General features: G+C 46.6%; 1 protein-coding gene across 4 annotated transcripts in view; it reads left to right on the plus strand.

Moving 5' to 3' along the window:
• The first annotated feature begins 7324 nt into the window (after nucleotides 1-7324).
• Phf24 (PHD finger protein 24) overlaps nucleotides 7325-25700 on the plus strand; it is a 28870-nt gene continuing 10494 nt past the window's right edge. Inside the window, exons 1-3 of one of the 4 annotated variants that reach the window (XM_016004568.3) lie at nucleotides 7343-7490; nucleotides 25047-25098; nucleotides 25210-25428. In XM_016004568.3, the coding sequence (XP_015860054.2) occupies nucleotides 25051-25098; nucleotides 25210-25428 (267 nt within the window). In that variant the 5' untranslated portion in view covers nucleotides 7343-7490; nucleotides 25047-25050. Of the gene's footprint in view, nucleotides 7491-7952; nucleotides 8096-25046; nucleotides 25429-25700 lie in introns of those variants that run through there. The other 3 variants (XM_016004567.3, XM_016004564.3, XM_006985976.4) reach the window with 3 other exon arrangements.

Raw genomic sequence — 25700 nt, forward strand, 5'->3', positions numbered from 1 at the left:
TTTGGAAACACATGAAGGAAATAAAAGATCCTGGAGAAGAGTGAGACCAAAGGCCCCTGACCCTGAGAAGGAAGGTGGAAAGCTGCCCCGTCCACAGATCCTGGCCAGGAAGGGCAACAGAGGCCGCCTCAAGAAGCAAGCTCCGTGAAAGCTGGGCAGCCCTACCCTCAAGACACGCCCACAGCCTCACAAGCCTCACATCCACTGTGGGTTTAAGTGAGACAGTGATTTCTCCAGTGAACAGCAAGCCGCAGAGAAAAATGCCATTCAGTCCCACTGTATGACAGGTGCGTGGTAGCTGGGGGTCATGTTTTAGAGAGACTCTGTTGTTAAAAACTGACCCTAGACAGGGTCTTGCTATGCTGTCCAGGAGGCTTGAGAATGCCTGGGCTCAAGCTGGCCTTCGGACTCAGCCTCAAATGTACCTGGAACATCTTACAATCCTCTCATTTCTCTATTGTTGGCAGTCAGTTCTTCCCTTCTGTGTCTAGTTCAGTAACTTCTAAAGTTTAGCACATGTGTGTGTGTTTGTGGTGCGTGTACATGTATGTGTGGATATCCAAGACTGACATCAGGAGCCTTCCTTGATCACTCTCCACGTTCTTCTTTGGGGCAGAGTCTCTCAGTTGAATCCAGAGCTTATCCACATATGCTGGGATCCTTGCTCTTTGTATTCCGAGAGCTGGTATTAGAGCTGTGCCTCCACACCCACCCGGCACTCATCTGAGTTCTAGGAATCTAAACTCTGGTCTTCATACTTGATTGGCAACAGCTTATCCACTGAGCCATTTTCCCAGACCCTAGTTCAGTAATTTTCATCTTTTTGCTTTATTTCTTGGTGAGTCTAGCCAAAGGTTTGTCAATTTTGTTAGATTTTAAAACATAATTTTGGGTCTTACTGCCTTGATTATTTTCTGTATTGCATTTCAATGATTTCTTTCTTAATTTTGTAAACTTTATTATTAAAAGCTTGCAAATAACTAAAACTATCACACAACAAATTAATCAGACCCAAAGTTAATATAATTTAATGGACTTCTATACAGTTAGAAATGGCATTCCAAATAGAACTTGTGGAACTTCATGTTAAATTTTACACTTTCAGTATCATATATATGTTATGCACTTATCAGCAATTCCTACTCAGTTCTTTGTTATTTTCGTCTACTTGCTTTGCATTATTTGCTAATGTTTCCCTGATTTCTTAACTTTAAATCTTATGTTATTGACTTGGGATGATTCTTTTCCAATATGGGTTGGGAACATCTGTATGGATGTTTGTGGGTATTTAGTGTGTGTGTGTGTGTGTGTGTGTGTGTGTGTGTGTGTGTGTGAAGATTTACACATGCCATAGCACTCATATGGAGGTCAGGATATACAGAAATTAAGCTAGAGCTGATCTGAAAGCTTTCTCCCTGCTGGCTAGCTTTCTTTCCCAAAGAATCTATGATAAGATCTCATAACCAGCATGGGAGTTTACAAAGTCACAGAACATAAGGGCAGTGCAATATCAATCTTATGGACTGCAGATGTAACTCAGTAGTAAAGTGTATGCTTGGCATGCACAAGGCCTTGGGCTCAATCTCTGGAGCAGATAAAGTCAATCATATTCATACTCTATCAACAAGCACCTGGGAATTGAAATCATAAAAGCTACATGAGATATGAAATATGGTCAGGTATGGTAGTGCACACCTTTTATCCCAGCACTTGGGAGGCAGAGGCAGGCGGATCTCTGTGAGTTTGAGGTCAGCCTGGTCTACAGAGCAAGGTCCAGGAACAGCCAGGGCTACACAGTGGAACCCTGTCTCAAAAAAACAAAAACAAGGCCAGGCAGCGGTGGTGCACGCCTTTCATCCCAATACTTAGGAGGCAGAGCCAGCTAGATCTCTGTGAGTTCGAGGCCAGCCTGGGCTACAGAGTGAGCTCTAGGACAGGCTCCAAAACTACACAGAGAAACCCTGTCTTGAAAAAACAAAAAACAAAACAAAACAAAAAAACAGAAAATGAAAAACAAACAAAAGATATGAAGTACTTAGCTGTAAATACAACACATATGAAAGACCTATATATTGAAGACTTTAAAACTTTAAAATAATGGCAGACATCAGAGAAGGCCTAAGTAAGCGAAGAAAGATGTCCTTTTTAAGGGTTGAAAGGGTCAATCTTGGAATGAAAATTTTCCCCAGGTCAATCTAAAGATTTAACATAATTCCAATTAAAATACTAACAGAATTTCTTACACAATAAATAAGCCTCTCCTAGAATTGGCATGGAAAGATAAAATAATTAGAAGACCCGAAAACATCTTTAAAAGAACAAAGAGGATTCATACTACCTAAGCGTTAAAACAAAACAAATCCTCCTTATAAAGATGACAGTGCACCATGAGTGAACAGACACTAAGCGGTAAAATGGAATCGAGTCCAGGTGCTGGGGAAAACAGGATGTCTCTCTTTCCTCTCTTCTCACACTGTCACTTAAACAAAAGTCTTCTGTGACCTCAACTGTGTGGGAATTCTTCACGCTAGCAAGTGATCCTGCATCAGCTGGACATCCTCCAATCCTGTCCACTCGGACACTGTCACCCAGGACAGCTCAGTGCACTTGCAAGGCCCTGGGTTCAGCCCCTGGCACACCATGAAGAAGGAGGAAAGATGGATGGAGGAATGGAGGGACAGAGGGAAGGAAAGGGGAAGGGAGGGAGAAAGGGTTGCCCACTGTGCTGACACAGCCTTGAAGCAGTATCGTGTCTCACAGACTGGTGGCTTAGACCCCAAGACTGCCCCATTCAGACCTAGTTGTGGGTCTAGGATTCCAGAACTTCTGACCAACTAGCTACAAATTGGACTTCTCATGATGTCCTCTTCAGACTTGATCTTAAAGAATATAGCTAAGCACCCAGACAAAGAGATACATGGGTCTTTGGCCTGAAAGAATCTCAAACACGGGAGTCCCTACCCCTCTCAGCATGCAAAACAGTCTATGGTTATCTTCCTGGAAGTCTCTGGTGTTCAGCTTCAAAAAGCTTTCTGAATTCTGTCCTTTGGGGTGTTCATGTAGGCTTTACCGAATAGGCGTGAGTTCTAATAAACTGAGCAGGGAACCCCAAGAATGGCCTGTTTGTTCACATTCTTCTTGGTCTGTCTATACAGCATTCCTCTTCCAATGTATGGAGCAGGATGCTTCTAGAATGAGGGAGATCTTATGATTTACTAGGTAGGTATTTTTATATCACCACTAGGTAGGTATTTCTATATCGCCACTTATAGGCAAGGGAGATTAAAGTTTTGTTTTGTTTTTTAGAGGTGTCTTTTTTAAAAAGATTTATTTATTTTATGTGTATGAGTGCTCTATTTGAATCTACAACTTTGCACCAGAAGAGGTCATCAGATCCCACTATAGATGGTTGTGAGCCATCACGTGGTTGCTGCAAATTGAACTCAGGTCCTCTGCAAGAGCAGCCAGTGCTCTTAACCGCTGATCCATCCTGTAGCCCGAGATTAGAATTTCTATAACCTGCACCTGTACAGGAGTTATAAGCCAGTAACCATGGTCAAAAACAGAAATATAGGACTGCAGATGGTAGCTCAGTGGTAGAGCGCTTTGTCTGTTATGTTCAATGCTTAGTGAATGCACACATACATGCACACTCTCACATCCATATCCCAGGAAAAGGCCCACCCCCAAATGGGCAAATGATTTTTAACAGCTTTATTGAATCATAATTGATATATTTTAAAAAGGAACTATATACATTTAACAAGGTAATATCTTGTCCATTTCACACAATACCACAGACTGGATGATTTACAAACAGAACTTCATTTGGCTCATGTTTCTGGAGGCTGGATTGCCCAAGAATGTGGTCTTTGTACCGCATCATCTCATGATGAAGGGCAAAGGATAAGAGCAGGGGGAGGGGCCTGAACGTGCTTCTGTGGTCGGTCCACTCTAGACAGCATTAACCCATCCCAAAGGCAGTGCCTTCCTGACTAATCACTTAGGTCTCACTTCCCAACACTGTTTGCATTGAGGATTAAATTTTCAATACATAAATCTCAACCGGTAATGGGCAGTAGTTGGAATAAGACAATGAGTCAGTAGGAAAGCTTCTCAAACCTGATCCTGTTTTCAGCCTGAAGGTGGGGAGCCAAGAAGGGAGAAAGTTGGGGTTCAGAATGACAGCAGATCAAGCAAAAGAAGGAACAAAGGGAAACATGATCAAAGGCGCAGGTGGGTAAGTTGACAGTCTGTGGAAGGAGGCTTCTCTCATTCTGAAAGTATGGGGAAGGAAAAGAGGATAAGTAAATAGGGATGATTTCTATTACCTTTAAAGCTTAGGATAAAGATTTTCAAATTGAAAATCGTGAGCTCTGTCGTGAAAACTCCGATTCTTTCGTTTTTTTACCATAGCAGTCTTGGATGAGGGTTCTGAAATGCCAGCTGTCTTAGTTAGGGTTTCTATTGCTGTGAAAAGACACCACGACCACGGCAACTTTTATAAGGAAAACATTTAATTGGGGCAGCTTACAGTTCAGAGATTCAGTCCATTATCATCATGGCAGGGAGCATGGCAGCATGCAGACAGCCATGTCTACATCTTGATCAGAAGGCAACAGGAAGTATCTGTGGCACTGGGCAATATCTTGAGCATCAAAGCCCGCCCCCACAGTGACACTTCCTGAAACAAAGCCACACCTACTTCAACAAGGCCAAACCTCCTAACAGCACCACTCCCTATGAGATTGGGGGCCAATTACATTCAAACTACCACACCAGTCCTAATAGCCACGAAGCCCACTGGTTATTTGGTGAATGGGTGTAAAAGGCTCCTATTCCTGCACATACATGTTTATTGTGGTACTGTTCACAGAAACCAAGATATGGAATCAGCCTTGGTGCCTATTGCTGTGATGAAACACTGAGACCAAAACCAAGTTGGGGAGGAAAGGGTTTCTTTGGCTTACACTTCAGGTGACAGCCCATCGTTGAAGGAAGTCAGGACAGGAACTCAAACAGGGCAGGAACCTGGAGGCACGAGCTGATGCAGAGACCATGGAGTAGTACTGCTTACTGGCTTGCTCCCCATGGCTTACTCAACCTGCTTTCTTATAGAACCCAGAACCACCAACCCAGGGATGGCTCCACCACCATGGGCTGGGCCCTCCCCATCAAACACTCACTAAGAAATTGACTTACAACTGTATCTTATGGAGGCATTTTCTCAGGTTCCCTCCTTTCAGATGACTCTAGCGCGTATCAAGTTGACATAAGACTAGCAGGCACGGTGTCCATCAACAGAACAGAGGAGTGGAAAAGGAAATGCAGTTTGTATACAGAATAGGGCTTTATTTAGTAATAAAAAAACTAAACTGTGTCATTTTCAGGTAGATGGGAGTAGAACTAGCTGTCATAGTGTTGAGTGAAGTAACCAGACTCAGAAAAACAAGTGTTATGTTTTCTCTCACATATAGAATCTAGATTCTGTTGGAAAAGCAAAACCCTGAAAATAGAAGAGTGAGTCCTTGGGAAGAGGAAGGGTGTCCGCAGAGAGCCATGGGGTGAAATAATCAAGCCAAATTACATATACTGTGAAAATGCCAGAATGAAACCCACTTGTGGCGTGTGTGTGTGTGTGTGTGTGTGTGTGTGTGTGTGTGTGTGTGTGTGTCAGGCGGGGCTCAAATTCACCAGTATCTTAGATCCTCCTGCTGGACCTCCCCAGTGCTGGGATTACAAGCATGCTCACCACACCGACGAAACCCAAGGTGTCAGGTATTGGATCACTCTACTGAGGTATGAAAAGGAGAAACTGAAGCTGACCTCAGGGTTTGGAGATGGGGACTGTCTTAGGGTTTCTGTTGCTGTGGAGAGACACCATGACCTGGGCAGCTCTTACAAAGGAAAACATCCAATTGAGGTGGTAGCTTATAGTTCAGAGGTTCAAGTCCATTGTTGTCATGGCGGAGAACATGGTGGCATGCAGGCAGACGTGGTGCTGGCTACATCTTGATCAGAAGGCAACAGGAAGTGGACTATGACACTGGACGGTAGCTTGGGCATAGGAAACCTTGAAGTCTGTCCCCACAGTGACACACTTCCTCCAACAAGGCCACACCCACTCCAACAAAGCCACACCTCCTAATAGTGCCACTCCCTATGAGCTTATGGGGCCAATTGCATTCAAACTACCATGGGGGCTTAGGGAAGGGATTATGATTACATGGAGTATTAGGGTGAACCCCTCATGGATGATGTTACAACCCCTTGACAGGAGTACTGCGCCTTTTTGCTTCTTGTTTGTTCAATGAATGGCATATTGCGGAAGCTCAATACATATCTTTGAATGAAAGAAGGAATTAGCCAACAGACACTTCTATGGGCACATTATATAACAGCCTTCTCTTCCATATGGGCCCATCAGATAGCCTAGTTCTGTGGTCCTTGTCTGAAACTATTGGTCTGATATGATTCTAAAGGTTAGTGCCCCAGACCACACGGAAAGCGCAGTCTGCTCGTCAGTGTTAGTGTCAGTTTCACAAGGAAAAAAGAGAGCGGTTCTTGTGAACACTAACTCTGTCGCTCTGGGTAGTGATGCCTAGCAGCCTCTGGATGGGTGCTCAATAGCACAAGCCCTGGATGTCAATCCCATCTCCATCACATAGTAACCCTGCTGCTTTAGGCAAGTTGTTTAACCTCCATGCCGCAGCATAATCCCTCCAAGCCTAGTGTCTTAACTCAGCGTGGCAGCTCACGCCTGTAACCCCAGCACTCTGGGAGGCGAAGGCAGGAGGGCTGCCTGCCTGCCTGGAGTTTGAGGCCAACCCGAGCTATGTAGTCAGTTACAGCCCGAACTACACCGGGAATGACATTTAAGGTATTTAAAATAGTACCTTTGCTCGTATCAGTTGGGTGATGATAACATATAGTACTATATTTATGTAAATTCTATGTTAAGGACAAATTATCCCGTACAACACCTGGAAAATGGGGGGAGGGTGATACTAGGTGCTCAAAAGATAACGTGAATTTATCGCTTCTCGGCCTTTTGGCTAAGATCAAGTGTAAAAGATAACGTGAATTGTGCTTGATAGACACAAAGTGAATGGACAAGAAAATGAAAGTGTCTTTAAAATGTAATTTAGACAAGAGGGGTCTGGGGATATGTACACATCTTCTGTTGCTTTCCTATGATTAGTTGCTAGATGCTCTGTGACTTGGTCTTTTTCCTGCCCTCTTCAAAGCGTGGAGTTTGTTGCAATGCGCCTTACAGTTTCTCGGGCACGCTGGCGGTCTGACAAGCCCGCTGTTTGGTTAGTCTGAGGGCTGAGGTTGCTGCAACTAAAAGTGGGTTACACGACAGTACAGCTCCAGGGCTGGAGATGGAGGACCAATAGCCTCCGACAAGGCACACGGGGCCAGATGGAGCAGCCAAGGTCTTTGTGAAGGTTCCTCTGGCCACTCCCGAGCCCAGTGGGTACCTGAGGGTAAGTACCCCATGGTGAGCCTGGAGACCTGGGTGGTGCGCTGCCAGAGGCGGATGGCTGGGTTCTTCCCAGCCTGAGCAGGTACTGGTGGCAGCATCCACCCGTATCCCCCGCTTTGCCTGGGTGCGGGGCGGGTGGGAGCGTCGCCGCAGCCCCTGCAGCGCAGACCCGGGCCAGCTCCGGGGCGCGCTGACCTTGCCGCGGGCGGCCGGGCTGGCGCAGTCCCCGCGCCGCAGTGCCGGCTGCTCGTGCGGGCGCCCCCTGGCACCTGGACCGCCCGCTCCGCGGCCGCCGCGGCCGCCGCGCGCCCGGGCTCCCACCGCGCGCCACGCCCGCGGCCATCCGCGCCGCGCCTGGGGCTCGGGAGGGTGGGGCGGCGCGCGCCCACGGGCCGGCCGAGGGCGCCGGGCGCGGGTGCACGCGCAGCGGGTGGGCGTGCTCCGGGCGCGCGCGCCGCCGCCGCCTCAGCCCGTCGCGCCGCCCGCGCCGCCCGCTCCCGGAGCTCGGCCCAGCACGTCGGCTCCGGAGCGGCCGTGGGCAGCGCGGGCCCGCGGCGTTAAGAGTCAGCCGGCCTCGGACCCGCGTCCCGCACGCGGACTGTCCCGGTAAGCGAGGGCGGGGGCGGTGGGACCCGGCCTGTCACCCTGAGGGGCGGGTCTGCGCTCCCGGACAGTCCTCCCGGACTTGGATGCTGGTGTGGGAGCCGCCCCCAGGGGGGCCCTGTGCAAACGGATGCACCCCAGTGACCGCCGCCTCTACCCCTGAGGGAGTCCGTGGGGCGATGTGAAGGGAGACGCCCAGGGCGCCCTGCACTTTTTGCCTTGTCCAGCCCCAGCGTGGAGGGCATCCTCCCCAGGGCCCCAGGGAGGCCTTCTGTGTAAGTGGAGTGGCATCAAGGTAGTCTCTGGACTTGGCTCCACGGGAGACCATCTGGGGACCCCAGGGACCTTCCCGGTGCTGTTGGTGAACCCCAGGTGATCTTAGCCTGTGCTCCAGAGATGCCCAGAAGGAACCTTTGCCTGGAAAAATGGGATCCATTTGTGGCATCGTAGCTCCAAGGACTTTGGCACTGACCTCCTATGGGGCTCAGGATGCCCTCGCTTGCACCCCCTCAACATAGTGGAAAAGAGTGGGGACTGTGGGGCCGTGGCCTTTGTTCATTCCAGTTCCCACCCTGCCCCCATGAGAAGTTCCCTTCTGTATGATAGAGAGCCCCGTTGGCTTCAAGCTGGACTTTAGAGGAGATGAAAACTGCTTCTAAGAGCACAGGGCCCAAGGGGTACCAGGACCAGTGAGGCCTCCAGATCAAAGACAGGAGATCTGAGCTCTTGAGTCTGACTACCCAAAGCAGTGAGACCAAGTTTCTGGAGGGAGGAATAAGAGAGAGGAGAGGATTTTTGAGCACCCCTGTGCCAGGCACGGTGCTAGATGTTTAAACATCTTATGTAATTCTTAACAACAGCTTCATAAAATTGCCCCATTTGAACATTAGGCATTTGTGACGCAGGCTTTAGCACTTTGCTAACGTTAGATCACAAACGTTAGCATGATGAAGTCTGTTCTTCTAATTTAACTCGGAGAAAAGTACCAAAGAGGGGCAGAAGCAAGGGTGGGTGGTTGTTACTAAGTTCCGTTGAAGTGTCAAGCTTGGGGCTTTGCATTGGCATATGCTCAGTAAATGGGATGCCTACACCGATGAGGACGGATTAACTGAACACGGGACCGTGGGAGCAGTTGTCCACTTAACCCCCAGATTGTCAGGACTTGCTTGGGAGAACCAGAGGGACCCACAGTGGAGTCTCCTGGGGCCACCTTCCCCGCTGCAGGATCTTGAGGAAGACACTGTCACTTCTAAGAGTCATCCACACTTCCCTTGTGGCCCTCTGTGTGCACCAGTGGACCCTAATCCATAAATACCACTCAAGACACTTTGCCGAACAGTTCCTCTGTGCGAGAGAGGCAGGAGCATGGGAAAGATGCGAGCCAAGAAAGGCTTATTGGTAATCTGTTGTCTGGGGGGGAAGCCTGAGTCTGCCCCCTCAACACTTTCATTTCAGCTGAATCCTAAGGGTTTAACTTTGGGCCCAAAGATAGATTCTGGCTTCTTATCCAAAAGTGGAGTGGTGAAGGGGCCAAGCCATGGAATTTACCGCAGAGCCATTCTGGAGTGTCCCTGCTCATCTTTGTACTCCTCCTGCACAGCCAAACCTGGGAGCGTCCTCCTTTGATAAAACCAGCCTCCTAGAGCTGGGCTCCAGCGAGAAGTGGCCACGTCAGAGCAGAGGTCCATCGTATAGTCAGGCTCGGTCCTAGGTTTCTTTGAAAACGTATATACCTACTTTGAGACTGAGGCAGGGGGATTGCCACAAGTTGAACGCCAGCCTGGGCTACAAGGAAAACTGTCTCAGAAAACCAAAACCAAATAAACAAACAAGAAAACACTGGCTGTGGTAACCTATGTCTATTATCCTGACACTTGGGAGGTGGAGGCAGGCAAATCGCAAGTTCAAGGCCAGCTTGGGCTACATAGCAAGTTCTAGGCCCTGGCTCAAAAACAAAAGATAAAAAGAAAAAAAAAAATGCTCCTTTGGGCTTCTGAGATGACATAGTGAGAAAAGAGACCATGCTGTTGAGGAAACCGAGTACTCTAACTTACCAGTTGCTAGCTGGGCTTTTCCTTAACGACTTGGCTCCTTTAAGGATGTAATGGTTGGGGTGCCTCCATGCGTAGCTCAACAAGCAAATTCTGACAGGTTCATATTGGGGGGGGAGCACCTCTCTGTTATACATTTGTTTAATCCCCTCTCAGCTTAAACCCTCTTGTTACTGCATCTGACCAAAGTAAACACATATATTGTTGAAAGAGAAAACTGAGACCAAGCCTGCAAATATGGTGGAGTTTGTCCTAATTCTGATAGTTCCTTATTTGTTTGTTTGTTTTTGTTTTTGTTTTTGTTTTCAAGACAGAGTTTCTCAGTGTAGTCCTGGAACTTGTTCTGTAGACCAGGCTGGCCTCAAACTCAGAGATCTGCCTGTCTCTGTCTCCTGAGTGCTGGGGCAAAAGGCTCTCAGATAGTTCTTGTTGGAGTGTTATTATTATATTATTGTTGTTGTTACTAAACTGATCTTTTCATCAAGGGCTCTGAGTATCACACTCCCTGGTAACCTTGGGAAAAATCACTTGCTTGATCCAAGTGCTGCCCAGATCTTGGATTCTCACTACCATCTCCTGAGGTCTAATATTGAGTCAACATTACATCTCAAAACATTACATCTCATTATCATCTGTCAGAATAGTGCCTCAGCACTGCACGAGTAGAATGTGTGTGACGGTGTTACCAGGTGGCCTAATCTTCTCAAAACTGCTTCGTTCCAAAGGAAAGTGGAGGAGAATGCCCCTTCCCCACCTGAGTAAGCACAAGTGGATGTGGATTTCTCAGCCTTGGTTCTTCATAGGTTCTCCGACCACACTCTAACCACTTTTCTCTTCCAGCATTAACCATGTATTTTCTAAGTGCTTCCTTTTCTTGGAACACGGATAATAAACCTCCCCAGGTCCATTTCCCATGTTCCTGTTTTCTCCCAGTACACCTGGTCCTGAGTGGTTCATATCTAGGCTAATAGTCTCCCGTCTCTTCAGCTAAAATATCCATTGTCTATCAGTCCCACACGCCTCTCTGGCAATGCTTCTTCACCCCCAGATTTACTTATTCATATCTGATGGGAAGATCATTATCTTCTCGATCCTTCAACCTTAATGACTGAGCTCTGACTGGAATTGCTCTACCAGCTTTGGACCAAGAAGCTTGGACTGTCAGTGTCCATCTGGAGACATGATTATTGGTTCCATTATAGCATCTCTCCACTCTCCACCCACCTTCCAGCAATCCCCTCGGAGGTCTGCACACATCCTAAGTGCTGCCAACTGGCCAGCGCGATGCCATATAAAGAGGAAAGCTCTTGTCCTTGAGGAGTTTGCATATAGAATCGGTCTGCATTTCCTCACTCGTTCACTATTAGTATAAAGTGCAGGAAAAGTATTAGGGAAAATACAGCTTTACAGGCTATGTATGGCAGTCAGTGGACAGTGTGTCATTTTCTCAGGTGTCACCGACAACTAAGATGTGTTTCTACAAGCAGCCACATTCCAACCCCCCTGCCAAAGTTACTTTGGCCCATGTGTTTTGAGCGAACTGGTCACACACACACTTCCTCCGCTAGTCATATGCTTGGATAGTACGTTACAGGTTACAAGGCCCTTTACATATTATGATCTCTGATTTTGAACACATCTCCGGTTACTGTGGTCCTCTCACTGAAAGAGTCCGTGAGAGGACTGGCTCGCCCTCTTTTTCGTGTCTGTGTTTGTTTTTTAAGCTTATGCCTCCTTGTAGATAAAGCCCCGGTGATTACTGCAATTACTACCTGCCAGATCTTAGGTTGAGGGAAAGAGTTGCATGTTGGAAAGCTTGGAAATAAAGGTCACCCAGTGCACTCACGGCTCAGCCCTGGGGTTTATCAGGACGGTCTCTCATCATCCTGGCCAAGCTCCCCTCCCTTACTCTCCCCCTTTCCCTGAATTCAAATGAATATTCCCTTTTAAACAAATATTTTAAGCATACTACCTCAAACCAGTTCTTTGAGCTGATGCTAATTCCTATGTGAATGCTGATTTCCTTGCCTATTTCTATCCAGCACCCAAGCTGGCTGCATAGCTCTAAGTCATGATGGAGTCCCCATATAGCTCCATGCTTGGCGTGTGTTTTTACCTCTTCCTGGAATGCTTTTTTTTTTTCTCATCCACTGGGTTAACTCCCACTCATCTTCAAAATTTAGCTCCAGCAACACCTTTTTTTTTTTTAATCCTACACGTATGCCCCCTACACACGCACATACTCTGTGCATCCTCACAGGCTGAGATTCCATTTGTTCATCCTACCAACAGCTATCAGCACTTGATTTGTGCCTCTAACACATAGTAGGCTGCACACACACACACACACACGTTTATGGACTCAGCAAGCCAGTGAATGGTAATAAAGTATAATAACTGTGTAAGTGGCGCTGCATCGGGCTTTGGGGATCTAAAACAGGGAGTGCCTCTCCATCTTGCTGGGGAAATTCACTTGCTGAGTGCAGCCGCACCAGCCAATCACTGCCAGTGTGATGTTCCTTAACTGTTGCTCTGCTTCTGGGGGAAGTCGGAGCTGTAGCTTTTAATGAAGACAGCCCAGTCCCCCAGAGGCTAAAGATCATGCCATCATTTTGTTCTCGCGTATATTAAAGCTTCGTGAGCTCTCAGTAAATATGAAGCCGCCACAGCGGGATGTCCCTCCTGCCTCGTAGCCTGGAGCTGAGGCCAGGAAGACAGGTTCACTCGGTCTTCAGCCTGTCTGCTCCCTAGACAGTCCTGAACACCTCCCTGCAGTTTGGGTGACTGTGTCTCCCCAAACAGGCCGAAGTGGATGGAAGGAGATAGGGAGGGAGACCTTCAGGGTCTGCAGACGTGAAGACCGAAACCAGTCTGTAGGTTACTGGGAGGCGGCTGACAGCTAGAAATGGCTCCGAGGACACTGAATTGAGAGACCGGAGGACAGCTGGACCGCGTGGGGCTTGGGTTGCCCAGAGACCTACAGAGGGTAAGGGACTCTGCGTGCTCGCTTTCGCGGAAGTTCTTCAGGTTAGTGCTGACATGTGTGGTGAGCTCAGGGTCTGTGATGTACTCTCAAGTTAGCAGTTCTCACACTGGGGGCCGAGACCTCTTTGGGGGTTGCAGGACCTTTCACTGGGGTCACATATCAGATAGCCTGCATGTCAGATATGTACATTGTGATTCCTGACAGTCACAAAAGTACGGTCATGAAGTCGCAATGAAACAGTTTTATGGTGGGGGTCACCACAGCCTGAGGGACTGTATTGAAGGGTCACAGCGCTGGGAAGGTTGAGAACCGCGGCTCTAAGCTGATTCTTGAAGAGCCCAGTTCTGTTGGTTTTCTATACTTTTGTAACGTCTACCTTGTGTGTGTGTGTGTGTGTGTGTTACGTGTGTGGCTTTCCACGAGGTTCTTGGTCAGTCCCTCAGATACGTGCTTCCAGGAACAAATCAACCGGTTAAGATGCTACGCTCGCGTTTTTGGACTCAAACCCAGGACCGAGGAGATGCATTTTCAGCTTCCTTCTTCCGTGCTTAGCAAGCTGCCCTGCTGTGGGTCAAGCTATAGTCAACGGAACGCAGAATAAGTACCATAGACTTGGAAACGGTCGTTTCTCCTGTCTTATCATTGTGGCCTTGGAAACTGGCGAAATCCCAAAATGTCATCCCTCTCGTTTGTAGACAGACAGTAGCAGATAACTGCCCTCTGTGACCAGAAAATCACGCAGAGTTGCTGTATGGTAGGTGTTCTCCCCGAAGAGCCCTGACTCACCACTCGGGTTCCTCCTCTGAGGGGGCAGCGCTGATGTGGTGTGCTGCGCTGACTAGAGTTCCTAGGACTGAGTTCCAGAGACTTGTTCTGATCAGAGTTTTGGCCAGATTTGCCTTTGTTTTCTTCAGTTTTCAGTCCTGGGAATGAAATCCAGGAGCCCGTGTTAGACCAGTTCTCTACCACTGAGCCACACCCCCCACCCAGCCTTCTTTTCAGTTTTTGAGCCTGAGTTTTGCTAAGTTACCCAGGCTAGCCTTGAATTCACTTCACAGCCCAGGCTGGCTTTGAACTCGTGATAGCCCTGCCTCAGAATCCTGAGCAGCTGGGATCACAGGCCTGCATAAACAAGCTCAGCTTCTGGCCAACATTGGTGAGAAGAAAGGATACTGGAGCCGGGTGGTGATGGCTCACACCTTTAATCCCAGCACTCGGGAGGCAGAGGCAGGAGGATCCCTGTGAGTTCGAGGCCAGCCTGGTCTACAAAAGAAGTTCCCAGACAGCCAGGGCTGTTACACAAACCCTGTCTTGGGGGAGGGGGGAAGGAAGGGAGGAAGGGAGGAAGGAAGGAAAGAAGGAAGGAAGGACACTAACACCGTGTCTGAAATAAATTTATTTTGCCCAGTCATCTCTGCAACATGCATGTTCTGTGAAAGGCAGTGGAAACCATCTAGATTTTTCTACCCTTTGTTTTCATTCCTTTTTACTCAAGCTCAGCACCCCTCTCATCTATCTCTCATCCATCCATCCATCCATCCATCCATCTCCTTCCTTCTCTTCCTTCTCCCCCTCTGTAGACCAGGCTGTTCTCAAGTGCACAATGGCCCTCCTGCCTCAGCCTCTCAAATGTTGGGATTACAGGTGTGTGCCACTACATCTCTGGGCCTGCTTCTTCACACTCAGGGGTTTTCATTGCCTGTTCCTGCCTAGGAAAGCCCTCATAACCTCCAGAAAATCCCTTTTAATCGCTCTTGGGCCTTCCACACAGTGTTCACGCCTATACAAAGGATCAGGCTCCAGTGAGTAAATGTACTTTACAGTACCGTGCTGAGTGAGGAAACTCCTGCCTGTTGGGAGGGCTGTCCTCCAACCTCTCCACAGGCACAAATCTTTATAGAGAGTGCCTGGGAAGAGAGGTTCCCTCGCTGCCTTCCCTTCTGTATTTCTTTACCTGCTCCTGCTGTGGAGCAGAACCTCTCCACACCCACCGCTTTGCCCTTATAAATAATCCCATGGCATTCTAAGTAGGTGCTCTACAAAGAATGGGTGTGTCTCGCACACACATTCTGAGCTGCCCACATATTCGTTCCGCCTGACAAATACATCTAAACAGCCTTCTCGTGCTGAAAGAAAGATTACGATCTCTGGCATTTCCCCTTCCTCCTGCTCACACGGTCAGATAGCCGTCCTTGCCCACACTGTTATCTCCCACCACCTGCTCCAACCCGGAGGGTCTTTATTTTCTTATATACCACAAAACCCTGATACCTGAGACAACATCTTCCTATCTCCTTTTCGTTCTTGTTGGAAAAGAAGAAAAAAAGAAAAGAAAAGACTCCACCCACCAGCCGAAGAAGTAGTCATTAAGGGTAATTTGTGGGAGCTTTCACTTCCTTTTAAGTCTTCCTAGGACTTTCTCCTCGCACAGGAGAGATCAGGCTTTCTCACCAGGCGTTCGTTTTACCCGTCACTAATCAGTGCCACTTGTTTCTCCGGGAATTAGAGCTGATTGTGTTAATTTCTCAAACGCCACAGGTGCCCAACTCGGCTCTTCCCGCACACTCGCTTTTAATCAAGGTGTCTTTTGTAGTCCTCTTCATTAAACATTTAAGAGATTCAGCCTTAATCTTAAGGCTTAATTCTGTTGTGTCCTCACAGTTTATAATCAAATCATAGCCTTGTCATTTCAAAATGATGAAAAGAATGAACAAACAAAAAAAAATGGCTTGAAGTTGGATCTTAATGGCTTCCTATTAATGTTTCTACTTCCCGTGTTTTGCCTTAGAGACATGAAGTGGTCTAGAAAAATGAACCATCTGAAGCAAAAAGAAACTATGTTCAAAGAAACTATGGCAAAGAGTATTGTGTCATTTTACTTTTTATATTTGGTTATTTTCATTGTGTATAGAAGCCTCTGGCTTCATAAAAGTTTGCCCCAAAATAAACTCCCGTAACGATTGCAGTGACTTCATGACCAGTTGAGCTGTGTTGATATCTTCCAGAGAGAAAGTGGTTTCTTGACATCGAGCAGTGGGTAGAGGCAGAGCTGCAGTGTTGGGGGGTATCTGTGGTCCAGATGCTAATACACTGTGGATGAGTCACTCATGTGTAGAATGATGCTCCCAACTGGCGGAGCTTGTTTAGTTCCCCTTATTATGTCATGCCAAAAAGCCAAAAAGCCAAAAAGCCAAATGCACACACTGCTTCTCTCCCAGTCAGTCAGTCCTGGGAAGCGATTTTAGTATGTTTCCAACTATGTGTCAGCCCGTGTCTTATAATAAACATAACAGTCTCATTACTGTTCTCTGCCATAATGTGTAAGAAAGAGGCTCCGCCCATCTATTTGTAGAGCTAGTGCATTCCCTATAACCCCAGGAACCACGTGGATACTGACGTGCTCTGGTATTTGCAGTCTGTTACACTGATTTAAAACAAACAAACAAAGGGATGGCTTCTGCTATTGGGTACCATCCAAGTGTATATTATACTTGCTGTGTGTCTCAACCCACCCATCTATCGCCTGGAGTTTCTGACAGAGACTTTCCCTACCCCCAGAATGCAGCTAATTCACTGTTTGGGAACCATTGTTCTTATCTTTGTGTTTCAAAAAATTAAATCAATTTTTATCATTTTTATAGACAAACTATAAGTTATTTTATAGTTTCCTATTGAAATTATTTCTCCCCTCTTACCATTGATTTTTAAATGCTTTAGTAAGCTGGAAGAGCATGGTGGTATACACCTTTATTCTGATTTAGGAGGCAGAGTCAGGTGGATATTGTCTAAGTTAAGGCCAGCCTGGAGTCCCAGGTCAGCCAGGGCTACATAGAGAAACCTTGTCTCAAAAAAAAAAAAAAAAAAAGGAGGGGTCATAAGTAAATGTTGTTTTACATGGGCCCACAGTTTTAAAGGAAGCAGACTGTTGTACAGAGTAGGGTTTTCTTCCATTCTCTCTTACTTCATCCTCTTCTTCTCCCTTTTCTCATTGCTCCCATCATCATTTCCCCTTTAAAAATACAAATCCAGTCTCTTTACAGTTCTTGGAGCCTGTAATCCACAGCCTCACTAGACGAACCGTAAGGTATCCACCCACAGGGGTGCGTAGCTCTCCGGATGCTCCAAGGGTACACCTGTTTTCCCGCCCTCTCTAGCTTCCCTCTTTTTTTCAAAGCCGACTGTAGCCTCTCACATCTTTCCCGTGTCCCATCATGGAGTGGGCGTCCTTTGGCCAGTCTGTCACTGGTGGACCTCCCATCCACACACTGTCAGAAGTCACCGCTGTCAGCAGCAGGGTTTTCCTTATATCCTTGTTTGTACGTGGTCATCCCAAAATCAAAAGGAAGAAGGTGACAGAGTGTCTGAGTAACGTGCGCAAAGCCCTGGCCTTAATCCCAACACTGTCAGAGAAAAAGAAGTAGAATTCTTCAGTTAAAAAGAAAAAATCATGCCGGGTGGTCGTGGCACACACCTTTCATCCCAACACTCAGGAGGCAGAGGCAGGCGGATTCCTGAGTTCGAGGCCAGCCAGGTCTACAAAAAGAGTTTCAAGATAGCCAAAGTTATTACACAAAGAAACCCTGTATCAAATGAAGAAACTGAATGAAATGTCTCAAAAGACATTTATATGAAAAATAAACACATAAAAGAACTGTTCACCATGCTTTGTAACAAGAAAAATACAAATCTAAACTGCACTGAGATTCACCTCACCCCGGTCAGAACAGCTGTCACCATGAAAACAAACAACAGATGCTGGCATGGATATTGGGTTGTTAGTCCAGTCCCTATGGAAACAACACAGAGGTTCAAAAAAAAAAAAAATAAGGCTGCCATATTGTCCACTTCTGGGTCATGTACCTGAAGGAACCTAAAATCAGAATACACCAGAGATAACTAAGCCAAGCATAGTGAAATGTGCCTGTGACCCCAACACTCAGGAAGCTATAGGAAGAGGACCCCAACATCCAGGCCAGCCTTGGAGGACCCTAACATCCAGGCCAGCCTTGGAGATATATACAGTGAGTTTCATACCAGCCTAGGCTACAAAGAGACTCTATCTCAAACCAAACAAACAAAAAAGTAGTTATATCTGTGCACTCCTTTTGTTATTTTATTTGTTTGGAGGCAGAGTCTCACTATTAGACTTGACTGGACTGGAGCTACTGTGTACACCAGGCTGGCCTCGAACTCACAGAGATCAGCAAGCTCTGTCTCCTGAGTGCTGGGATTAAAAGTGTGCACTCCCATGCCCAGCCACACCCATGTTCATTGTGGCACTCTTCACAGTAGTCAAGTTATTGCCCATTCACAGATGAGTGGGGGAATGAAATGTGACATTTATACACAGTGGAATTTTATTCAGCCATCAGACAGAGTGAAATATTTACAGGAAGGTAAGTAGAACTAGAGACCGTCAAGTTAAAAAAATAAGACAGTGTTAGCCAATACTTCACGCTTTCTCTCACATGCAGAATGTAGACTTTTATAAATGATGTGAAAGTAGAAGGGGGGTATTTATAAAGAGGAGGTTACCGATGGGAGAAGGGATGGGAAAGGGCAATAGAGAGTGAATATGTTCAAGGTACATTCTATTCCATGAATATGAAAAAGCATAATTGAATCCATTATTTTGTACAGTTAATAGACACAATTTTTTGATGATTCTAAACCACAAATAGAGAATCATTATCAGAGTAGTTTTGAGGTTTTGTTTGTTGGGTTTTTTTTGTTTTTGTTTTTTTTCTAGACAGGGTTTCTCTTTGTAGCCCTGGCTATCCTGCAACTTGCTCGGTAGACCAGGTTGTCCTTGAACCCAGAGATCTGTCTGCCTCTGCCTCCCAAGTGCTGGGATTAAAGGCGTGTGCCACTGCTGCCCAGCACATAGTTTTAATTAAATAAGATGAGAATTATCAGAAACCGTAACATATAGTTTTAAAAAAAAGTCATTTCTAGTTTATGAACAGTTACAGGTTCATAAACACGCAAGCATACCCAGTATTTCCTTATAAAATGTACTTTTTATTCTAAGTTGAAATCTTAAAAAACATAAAAATAGGATTGGGTGTATGGACAGCTTGGTGGTAGAACACTTACCTTGCCTTCCCGAGGCCATGTGTTCCATCTCCAGCACTGCAAATAAATAAATAAATAAACAAACAGACAAATACTGATCAATTTTTTTAAATTAAAAAGCATCCCACTTAAAGTATTGCAGGAAAGCAGTGGAGCTGGAATTTAAAATTGCTTGTATTGAAAATAGCAGTAAGGGGACTGGAGAGATGGCTCAGTGGTTAAGAACACTCTTAACTCTGCTCTTCCAGAGGACTCAGGTTTGACTTCCAGCACCCACATGGTGACTGACAACTGATTATAACTCCAGTTCCAGGGGATCTGACACCCTCTCCTGGCCTCTGTGGGCAATGCATATATAGTACACAGACATACATGCAGACACAATACCCCTACACATAAAATAAAGAGAAATAAATCTTTTTTAAAAAGAAAAGTAGCAGGGAAGGGTTGTGTGTCAATTTAGCATCCCTCCGCTTGGTGTATCTTTGGGACTTGCCTTCCTACCTAACATAGAGCATAGCTATTGCCCATGAGGCATCTGGGCGGTGTTGGGGTCATAGCCCCACCTAGAACCCTGTGGTCTAACTTTAACATACACTCTCCTCTACACCCCTTAACTCTGACAACCCTCCTTAGGCATCTGGGCTTGTGAAAGAACATGAATGTTCTAAATGACAAAGAATATATGCTCCAGACACAGGCTTTAACAGATAGTCCAAACTAGATATCTCAAACTGGAGTTAGCTGCCAACTCAGGGAAATGGGCTTGGAGAGAAACTGGAAAATAAGCTTAGATCCTGCTTTAGTTTCTTGTCTATTGCTGTTTACTTGGTCAACATCATGACCAAGGAAACTCTTGTGAAAGAGAGAGTTTAATTGGGCTTATGATCCCAGAGGCTTAGACTCTGTGATGGCAGGGTGAAGGCGTGGCACCAGGTGGTTGGAGAAGCACCTGAGAGCTCACATCTTGATCCACAAGCAGAAGGCAGAGAGAGCTAACTGGGAATGGCAAGTCTTTGGAAACCTCAAAGTCCACCCCCAGTGGCACACCTCCTCCATCAAACCCACATCTCCTAAGGCTTCCCAAACAGTCCCACCAACTGGGAACCAGGTCCTCAGACATATGGGCCTATGGGGGCTATTCTCATTCAGAGACCACATATCCTGTCAGCTCTTTGTGGTGTGCCCACTATCAATACACTTGCATATTTTGAACATCTTTCCACAGTGACACGCTTGCACCTTAATGTTTTTCACGCCCTTGAGTCTTCCCTGTTCTGTGCTATCATTTTTTCTTTTTATGTTACGAACAACACATCTGTTTTTAAATTTAGATTTTTATTTATTTGTATGTGGAGAGCAGTATTGCTTATAAGTGCAGGGTCCTGTGGAGACTCGAGGGAATCCCATCCCCTCGAGATGAAGTTAGAGGCATTTGTGAACTGCCACACATGGGTGCTGAGAACGGAGCTGGAGCCTTTGGGAGCAATATGAGGTTTAACTGCTGAAATGTCTCTCCAGCCCCTGGTATTTATTTTGAAAAGGGAGGAGGAAAGTATTTTTTAATCAGAATTTACTTTGAGGGCCTGGAGAGACGGCTCAGTGGTTAAGAACACTTGCTGCTCTTCCAGAGGACCTGAGCTGAATTCTAAGCACCTACATAATGTTTCACAACTGTTTGTAACTGCATTTGTAGGGAATCCGATGCCCTCTTCTGGCTTCTGAGGACACCAAGCATACAGGTGATACGAGATATACATGTGATCAAAACACCCATAAAAATAAAATTATTTTTAAAAGAGAATCTACTTTGATTGTCCACTGAGACATGACTTCCTAGATCAGTGGTTCTTAACCTTCCTAACACTGCCACCTTTTAATACTGTTCCTCATGTTGTGGTGACACCCAACCATAAAATTATTTTATTGCTAATTCATAACTATAATTTTGTTACTGTTATAAGTTGTAATGTAAATATCTGATATGCTACCCTGTGAAAGGATCATTTGATCCAAGGGGTCATGACCCACAGGTTGAAAACCATTGTCCGAGATCTTTCAATAAACTTTTGTTACCATCCTGTAAGACTCATTTACAGTAAACATTCTTTAATTTTATATGTCAGGGCCTTTTATCCTTTTGAGTTTTATTTTAAATTTTGTAACTAACATGGAAGAAGCAGGTCTTCTCAGTTTATCAGTTCAAGAATATGGGTTTCTGGTGGCATACACCTTGAATCCCAACACTCAGGAGGCAGCTCTGTGAGTTTGAGGCCATCCTGGTCTACAAGTGAGTTCCAGGACAGCCAAGGCTACATAGTGAGACCCCATTTCAAAAACAAAACAAAACCATGAGTTTGCTTGGTAACAGTAAGTTGCGGGGTGGAAATTTGTACCACTGTGGTGCATTCAAGCGATAAATATTTCTGGAAAGAATATGTGGTTGTCAGCAGACATGGTACATAGTAAGGTTTTGTTTGGAAAAGTAAGACTTCAGCCAGGCAGTGGTGGAGCACACCTTTGATCCCAGCACTTGGGAGGCAGAGGCAGGCGGATCTCTGTGAGTTCAAGGCCAGCCTGGTCTCCAGAGTGAGTTCCAGGACAGGCACCAAAACTACACAGAGAAACCCTGTCTCAAACCGTCCCCAACCCCCCCAAAAAACAAGACTTCTTGACAATTAACTGAAACGATTTGGCTTGGGTATTTTTTTTTTTTTTTGTGTGTGTGTGTGTGTGTGTGTGTGTGTGTGTGTGTGTGTGTATGTGCGTGTGCGTGTATAGAGGTGTGTGTATGTATGTGTGTATGTGTGTGTATGCCTGTATAGAGGGGTGTGTGCGTTTGTGTATGTGTGTGTGCGTGTACAGAGGTGTGTGTGTATATGTGTGTGTGTGTGCACGTGTGTGCGTGCATGCGTGTGTGTGTGTGTGTGTGTGTGTGTGTGTGTGTGTGTGTGTGCGCGCGCGTGCGCATGTAGAGGCCAGAGGCCAACTTTGAGTGTTATCCTTAGGAACCCTCCACCTTGTTTTTTGAGACAGTGCCTCTCACTTGGACCGGGACTTGTAGAGTAGGCTAGATCTGCTGCTGTCAGATCGTCTCCAGTTTCCCATGCACTCCATCACACCTGCCTTTTTCTGTGTTTCTAGGAATCCAGCTCTGGTCCTGTGTGTGCAGCAGGCATGTTACAGACGAGCCTCCTCCCCAGCCTTTGGCTTGGTTTTGTTTGAGACAGCGTCTTCCTCTGTAGCCCAGGCTGGCCCTGAACTCAGCAGTCATCTTGCTTCAGCCCCCAGAATACTAGGATCACAGGCCTGAGCCACTGTGCCTGGCTTTGAAAATGTTTCTTAGCATCTGTTTTGGTCTAGATAGCTCACTAGGGTGGAGGTAGGTGTGGCACACAGTGAAATAGTCAGAGGAAGCTGGCACTGATCAGATGATCATCCCATTAGACATGTGATGAGGAAGGCAAGTGCTCCAGTTCTGGGAGCACTCCAGTCTGGAGTCTGCAGTGACTTCCCCAAAGAAACCGTACTTGAGCAAGCCAGGAAGAGGGGGCAGTATGTCAAATAAAAGGCTGCAGCAGGGCCAGTAGAGCTTGGAACACAGAGAAGGGAAGGGAAGTCCGAACGTATGGTGCCTCATATGCCATAGCAAAAGCACAGATTTGAGGGATTCGATCCTGGCAGCTGTAGAAAGCCCCTGAAAATCACATCTGTGCTGTTCCAGATGTTCCCGAGTGTCCCGGGATCCCTTAACTCAGCATCAGAATCCAGTGATTCCTCTAACGTATTCCCAGCTCCCTGGCTGGTCTTTTTTAAATTGCCATCTACCATTTTGTCCTTCAGTCAGTTAGTTACCAGTTTGTTCCTAAAATTCCCTAATTCTGTTTCCATGGCAACAAATGCACTCAGTGTCATACCTGCCCTTACTTCAGTTCAAGTGCTCGCCCTCTACCCAGGCTAGTATAGTAGTCTTTAACTGTCTCTGCCTTGCCTTTTACCCATGGCCACCTTTCCCCCAAATTAACTGAAGATAGCTTTTCACACATTCCCTAAGGTCCCCTGTGACCTGATAGTGTGGTCTCACACATTTTTGAACCTTAAAAATAGCCACATGGCTATATAGTTTGTGCCATAAAATTTACTCATTTAGAGTGTGGCACTAAATTGTTTTTAGCGTATGCACAGCTACGCAATCATCACCGCACTCTAACAGTAGAATGTTTTTGTTGCCCCCCCCAATAAAGCCATGCCCATCAGCAGCCACACCCACCCACAACTTCTCTGCAGACTTAGGGAAGCACCAATCTATTTTATTTCCCTAAAATTACTCGTCATTTCGCATAAACGTAATCACAGAACCTCTGCTTTCCCATAGATATCTCCTTTCAAGGCACATCCATGCTTAGTGTATGTCAACACTTTTTTGTGAGAGAAGGCTATCCCGTTGTATGGCTAGGGGACATCGGTTTATCCAGGTTTATCTGGTTGCTTCTTTGGAATCTGGTGTTTAAAGCTTGGGTGGTGTGATGCTGTTCCATCTCCATTTCCTACGAGTGCGTAGTGCCTTGAACTTGGTGCTGTTCAGTCAGCCTTGATTAGAGGGTGCTGAGGGCGAGGTTGGACTGTTGCTCTGCTTAGAACAAGCCTCCTCAGCCGTCTTCCAGTGAGGCTCCTATGAGTAGGAAGGAGTAGACCAGCTTTGCCATGTGCTGGGTCCTATCCTTACCTTCTCCCACTGTACTGTGGCCCTGCAGAGGACAGGGGTAATATTCCTTTTAACTTGTGAGAAGTTATGGATCTTAGTGAAGAGTATAAAAGCGAAGGTGAGGGCTGGAGAGATGGCTCAGAGGTTAAGAGCACTGACTGCTCTTACAGAGGTCCTGAGTTCAATTCCCAGCAACCACATGGTGGCTCACAACCATCTGTAATGAGATCTGGTGCCCTCTTCTGACCTGCATGTGTATATGCAGACAGAACACTGTATACATAATAAATAAATAAATAAATCTTAAAACAAAACAAAAAAAGGGAAGGTGAAAATGTGAGCGGAACATTCATAAAGTCCTAGAAGAGCAGCAGGTTCCTACCTTGAATAGGCCCATTGTCTGCGAGTGAGAGACCCACTAGAGGGGACCGAGGGATGTTAGTGACCTTGACCACATACATGGAGGTGACAAAATTTCCCGACTGCGTCATTCAGGAGACTTAAAAAATAGAAATTCATTCACCCTGGCTTGAAAATTAGCCAGCACTCGGTCAGGATAGACCCTGGGTGGACTGTGCACAGTACTTACTGGAGGTGCTTTCTTTCAACCAGAAAACCTGAAATGTGTTAAGTCTCCTTCTAGGGAAGAGGAAAAACTTGAGATCTGGAGTCCCAACCACTTCAAAGTAGCAGAGACCTGATGCCCCTGGGCTGGACCAGCTCTCCAGTAACATGGAAGACAGTTACCACTTATGTATAGTACTCTCTGCTTAATTAAGCACGATTTTTCTTCTTTCTTGTATATGGTGTGTGTGTGTGCGCGCACGTGCACACGCACACACAGACGTGCATGTTTTGCTGAGGTCAAACCCGGGGGCCTTAAGCTTGCAGCACAAAGCTCTCTACTGTGGAGCTGTATCCCCCGCCCAAGTTCATTCTCTTATGTTGTCCTCACGGCAGCACTCTGAAGTGTGCTGAACAGATAGCCCTCAGTCCACCGATGGGAAAACCAAAACCACACAGCCAGTCGGAAGCAGAACCACGCAAGGTCTTCTGACTTCTTAGCACGTGCTCTTGCTACACTATTTAATAGTACCTGCCTTTCCTGTGAATGGCTAAAACTGATTTTGTCCGCAGAGCCATGGGGGTGTTGATGTCCAAGCGGCAGACGGTGGAGCAGGTGCAGAAGGTGAGCCTGGCTGTGTCAGCCTTCAAGGATGGGCTGCGGGACAGGCCTTCCATTAGACGTGGGGGTGAGCTGCCAGGGTCCCGCCGCGGCACTGTGGAGGGCTCTGTTCAGGAAGTACAGGAAGAAAAGGAAGCAGAGACAAGTGCCCCCGTGGTCCAGGAAGAGAGCGGCATCAACCGTGCAGCCTGGGAGCGGCTCCGAGATGGGCGTGGAATTGAGCCTGAGGAGTTTGACAGGACCAGCAGATTCACACCCCCTGCCTTCATCCGACCCACCCGGAAGCTGGATGACGACAAACCTCCAGACATCTGCTTGGATCCCCGGGAGGCTGTGAGTGTTCTGTTAAGGCAGGATTCCCCTGTCTTAGCCTTTATAAGGATCAAAGAAGAGGACAGGGAAAGCTAGGTGTGGCTGAGGTGAGACTCTGAACCAGAAGACGGAGCTGGGTTCTGAACAGTCCTTTTCCCACGAGACAGGTTTGAATGTGTCTCGGTAGAGAGTGCTGGCCTTGCATGGTCAAGTCCCCGTGTCCTATCCCCAGTACCACAAAGGGAAACGGAATTCCATATGAATGAAATACTGGGTATATCTTGAATTAGTCG

The sequence above is a fragment of the Peromyscus maniculatus genome, chromosome 2, assembly GCF_049852395.1.
Source record: "Peromyscus maniculatus bairdii isolate BWxNUB_F1_BW_parent chromosome 2, HU_Pman_BW_mat_3.1, whole genome shotgun sequence".
Taxonomy (NCBI): Eukaryota; Metazoa; Chordata; class Mammalia; order Rodentia; family Cricetidae; genus Peromyscus; species Peromyscus maniculatus.